This window comes from Danio aesculapii, chromosome 16 (genome assembly GCF_903798145.1).
Source record: "Danio aesculapii chromosome 16, fDanAes4.1, whole genome shotgun sequence".
In the NCBI taxonomy this organism is placed as follows: domain Eukaryota; kingdom Metazoa; phylum Chordata; class Actinopteri; order Cypriniformes; family Danionidae; genus Danio; species Danio aesculapii.
The window spans coordinates 56,361,042-56,367,041 of NC_079450.1; the positions used below are offsets into that span (position 1 = coordinate 56,361,042).

The following is a 6,000-nucleotide window of genomic DNA, read 5'->3' on the forward strand; positions in this document are numbered from 1 at the left end:
TGCACACAGACACACACTTACAAATGCACAAACAGACATACACACATGCGCGCACACACACACACACACACACACACACACACACACACACACACACACACACACACACAAGCGTACCTGCACATACACAAACACATTTGCAAACACACACACACATACACACACACACACACACACACACACACACATGCACGCACACATATTACGCAAACACACTTGCAAACAGACACACTCTTACAAATGCACACACACAGACACACACACACACACGTGCAAGTGTACATGCACATACACAAACACATTTAAAAACACACACATACACACTTGCACACACAGACACACACACAGACACACACACACACACACACACACACACACACACAAAAACACTTGCAATCACACACCCTCATACACATGCGCACACAGACTTACTACACAGACAGACAGACAAACACACTAATGCACATGCGCACACAAACAGGCAAATACACATACACAAGTGTATACACACACACACACACACACGCACACACACAGACACACACACACACTATTATTTCTGGCTACTCCAGTGTGTCAGCTCATGCCAAACAGTGCAGAACTCTTAACAGGATAAAGGCAATGAGTGCACACACACACACACACACACACACACACACACACACACACACACACACACACACACACACACACACACACACACAGTAAAGCTTGGCTGATTGATGGAGAGCTTCTTCAAGTGTCTGCCTTTGTTCATTGTTCAACAAAGTCCCAGTGCATGCCAATCTTCATGCTACACACCCCTCCTCCAGTGTGTGTGTGTGTGTGTGTGTGTGTGTGTGTGTGTGTGCGAAATTACACTGCAGTGACAAACAAAACCTTCTTCAGAGGACATCTGGGGACATCCTCAGTTTAGAAAAAAGTATCATAAATAAAAAAACACTGCAAAACATTGTCATTTAGCAGAATAGTTAGTCGATTAGTCTTTATGCAAAGCTTATGATCACTTTAATAAGCTTTATACACATCCTATAAACTAAAAACACTAATGTTGTAATGTGCTGTGAGGGTTGGATTTGGGGGGAGGGACACAGAATCTACAGCCTGTACACTAGAAACATCAGTATCATGTCCCCACAAGGTCAAAATGGACTGGTATTGCTATACTTGTGGGGACATTTTTTTTTCTCTCCAGGACAAAAACGGCTAATAAGCAAGATATTTATTTAAATATATTTTATTTTAAAACATTTATTTATTTATTTAATATGTATATACACACACCATAAATAGATATTATTTATTTATTTATTTAATATATATATACACACTATAAATAGATTTTATTTATTTATTTATTTAATATGTATATACACACACCATAAATAGATATTATTTATTTATTTATTTAATATATATATACACACTATAAATAGATTTTATTTATTTATTTATTTAATATGTATATACACACTATAAATAGATTTTATTTATTTATTTATTTATTTAATATGTATATACACACTATAAATAGATTTTATTTATTTATTTATTTATTTATTTATTTAATATATATATATATATATATATATATATATATATATATATATATATATATATATATATATATATACCATAAATATATTTTATTTATTTATTTATTTATTTAATATGTATATACACACCATAAATAGATATCATTTATTTATTTATTTATTTATTTATTTAATATGTATATACACCATAAATAGATTTTATTTATTTATTTACTTATTTATTTATGTATTTATTAATTTAATTTGTAAACACACCATAAATGGATTTTACTAATTAATCAATAATTAAATAAAAATGTAAACTCACCATAAATAGATTTTGTTTATTTATTTTTTAAACAACATAAATAAGACAGATTTAAGTATTCAAAAGCTGCATATGCTAATTTTCCAGTAAGGATTGAGTTTAGGGGTAGGGACACAGAATATACAGTCTGTACTACATTCTGCCAGCAGAAACATCATGTCTATTGGAAGTCCCCATAAAGATAGCTGTACGAGTGTGTGTGTGTTCCATGTATTCCTCATTTTTACAGTTTCTAAATTCTTAATTCTGACTGATTTAGACTGACTGAGCTGTTTTTTTTTTTCTTCATGGGGAGCACGGAAAATGTCCCCACAAGGTCAAAATTGACTGGTATTGCTATACTTGTGGGGACATTATTTTCTTTTTTGCTCTCCATGACAAAAACGGCTCATAAATCTAACAGAATTAAGATTTTATTAAGTGTAAATATGCTAAAAGCTTCCTGTAAAGGTTGGGTTTGGGAGGAGGGACACAGAACATACAGTATGTGCAGAAGAAACATCATTAGGTCTATGTAAAGTCCCCAAAAATATAGATGTACAAGTGTGTGTGTGTGTGTGCCATGTATTGCTCAATTTTAAAGTTTCTAAATACTTAATTTTGTATGATTTATGATCCATTTTTCTCACGAGGAGCGAAATAAAATTGTTGCCAATTTTAAGTCAAAATTGACTGGTATTGCTATTCTTGTGGGGACCTTTATTTATGCTCTCCATGACAAAAATGGCTCATGAATCAGACAGAATGAAATATCTATAAACCGTAAATATGCTTAAAGTTTCCTGTGAGGATTGGATTTAGGGGGAGGGACACAGAATATACAGGCTGTACAGTAGAAATATCATTAGGTCTATGGGAAGTCCCCATAAACATAGCTGCACAAGTGTGTGTGTGTGTCAGACCAAATGTCACTACCAGAGCACTAACTCAAAGTACTAATACTTTCTAAACAGCATCACCTTCTCTAAACAACAGTGGCTGTATTTAGAGTGCATTTCTAACGATGAATGATAATAATGATATCTAGCGCCCCCTGTCGACAACACGCAATAGCGTCATAGCGTCAGTTCAACAGTCATTCTCGTCCAAAACTAATGCTGCAATCATTATTTTGACGTTAAAGAGCTTTTCTAAATGAATGAAGCATCCTAAACTGCTCATAAGCTAACGCAACCATGTGTGACTGACAGCTGTCAATCATCTCTCACCTGTGTCGTGAGGTAACCGCAGTGTTTCCAGCAGATCTCTGTGCTTCACGTGATGAGCAGCGGCAGATGCGCAGTGAGTACTCTACAAACAGTGAATATCCATCATTTGCACTGAATTAAAAACTCACTTTCTGAAGAATCGGGCGCGCGTTTGCTCACCTGGTGGCACCCGAGCTTGATGAAGCATAAAAACAGCACACAATACATGCATTCGGTGTAATTCCTCTTGTTTGGCAGAGATCGTGAGAAAGCCATGTCTCCTATGGACTCCTATCCACAATGTGCACAGCTTCTGCGCGTCTCCAAATGCGCGCCTCCAATTGCGCGCTTCAGATCTCCTCACACTGAAGCATCGGTAAAGTCAAACCCGATCCCGAATGCATGAAAAGTGTGTGTGTGTGTGTGTGTGTGTGTGCGTGTGTGTGTGTGTGTGTGTGTGTGTGTGTGTGTGGAAGCAGCCGCATGTTTCTCTGTGTGTTTATGTTGTGGGACTGAGAGCTGGGTCACCGTTCATGCAGATGAACAGCAAATCCCGACAGCCAATCAGAGCGCACACCTGCGCGGCGGAGGAGGGTCACAACATTTGCGTTAACGATTTAAAAATGTAAATACACCATACATAGATTTTATTTATTTATTTATTATTTATTTAATATGTATATACGCCATAAATAGATTTTTATTTATTTATTTATTTATTAATTAATTAATTTAATATGTATATACGCCATAAATAGATTTTTATTTATTTATTTATTTATTAATTAATTAATTTAATATGTATATACGCCATAAATAGATTTTTATTAATTAATTAATTAATTAATTAATTAATTAATTTAATATGTATATACGCCATAAGTAGATTTTTATTTATTTATTTATTTAATATGTATATACACCATAAATATTTTATTTTTTTAATTATTTTTTTTATTTGTTTATTAATTTAATATGTAAACACACCATAAGTAGATTTTATTTATGTATTTATTTGTTTATTAATTAATTAATTTAATATGTATATACGCCATAAATAGATTTTTATTTATTTATTTATTCATTTATTTATTTATTTATTTAATATGTATATACATCATAAATAGATTTTTATTTATTTATTTATTCATTTATTTATTTATTTATTTATTTAATATGTATATACATCATAAATAGATTTTGTTTATTTATTTATTTATTTATTTAAAATGTAAACACACCATGAATAGATTTTATTTATGTATTTATTTATTTGTTTATTAATTAATTAATTTAATATGTATATACGCCATAAATAGATTTTATTTATTTATTTAATTTGTAAACACACCATAAATAGATTTTATTTATGTATTTTTCCTCTTTTCGTTATTTTTCCTTATTTAGTTAATTTATATATATATATATATATATATATATATATATATATATATTATAATTTCATCTACTCTGTTAGATTCCTCTGTATTTATTGATTTATTTAGTTAATTCCACTTTTCATTACTTTTCCATAATATATTATTTTATATGTATTCTAATTTAATCTACTATTAAATTAAATTACTATTATAGTATTCTTACCACTATCAGTTTTCTGTACATTCAGTTTCTGCATGTCTGTGTTGCATTAGTAAACAAATCAGCAAGAAATAACAAACGGCAAGCTCTAGATGGCTTATATAATGCAGTTTTATATCTTCTAAATACACATTTTATCACTGCTTTGCAGCACTCCAGCTTATAGATGTCCTTAAAACTACTGATACTAACATCTAAAATAATTGTTGATATATTTTAACTTCACAGGCCCTCTAAGGAGATTTAGTCTTTGCACACAGCGGAATGAACCATCAACTATTCCAGCATATGTTTTACACAGCTGATGCCCTTCCAGCTGCAACCCAGTACCGGGAAACACCCATACACACTAATTCACACATACTAGAGCCAATTTAGTTCATCAATTCCCCTACAGCGCATGTGTTTGGACTGTGAGGGAAACCGGAGCACCCGGAGGAAACCCACGCCAACACGGGAAGAACATGCAAACTCCACACAGAAATGCCAACTGACCCAGCCGGGACTCGAACCAGCAACCTTCTAACTTCGAGATGGCAGTGCTAACCACTGAGCCACCGCACAGCCTTGCAAAATATGAAACATCTAGATATAAATTCCTGTCTTATGCACTAAAGTACATGAGGACAGCAGTCATTATTATATTCTGCTCTCAGTAAACTGAATATATACGATCCTCCAAGACCTCCCAGATGCAGACAGCACACTTTACAGCCGTTTTACTGCCGTCTTATCTCACTGTCTCACATAATAAAGAAAAACACACACTGAAAACACTCCTCCAGTGTTTCTTCAACACGCTGATTTCCTGACCTGTAGAAAAAATGACCACTGCAGGCTGTAAACAACCCAGAGCACTGAAATACAGTGGCTGGATGACCATATAGTGTGTCTATTCTATATATTATGCTGTTTGCATTTTCCAACATGCACTCTTAAAACAGATGTGTTGAAATAAAACATGTTTAACGCTATTTTAAGAGCGTATAGAGAAGAACTCCAGGGTAGACATTTAATAATAAATAAATATATAAATAAATCCCATCAAGCACATGTGGGACGCTGAGCGTGGTAATATTTCTCAGACGGGTGATGGTGTGCATGCTAGTGATACTCAGTCGATGCTGTTTTATGATAGATATAACTTCAGCTTGTCAGAGAGCAGGAAAATCATGTAGAAGACGTCTTGAGGGCATGAAACCATGAGGAGTGAATTGGAGGAACGCGAATGTGAATTATTATTTAGGTTTTTTACTAAGCAAGTCGCAGAATAGTATTGTTTGTCGTTTCTCTTTTAGTCAATTCCCTCCAAAATAAAATACTTTCTGACCCAACTGTTGGGTTTTTCCGT

The 6,000-nt window shown here is 33.2% G+C and overlaps 1 protein-coding gene across 1 annotated transcript in view; it reads right to left on the minus strand.

The window, feature by feature from the left end:
* Positions 1–3,464, minus strand: part of LOC130243941 (A disintegrin and metalloproteinase with thrombospondin motifs 16) — an 85,737-nt gene extending 82,273 nt beyond the window's left edge. Inside the window, exons 1-2 of the mRNA XM_056476254.1 lie at positions 3,231–3,464; positions 3,072–3,153 (exon numbers count right to left, since the gene is read on the minus strand). Coding sequence (XP_056332229.1) covers positions 3,072–3,153; positions 3,231–3,326 — 178 coding nt within the window. The 5' untranslated portion in view covers positions 3,327–3,464. The remainder of the gene's footprint in view (positions 1–3,071; positions 3,154–3,230) is intronic.
* Positions 3,465–6,000: the final 2,536 nt, after the last annotated feature.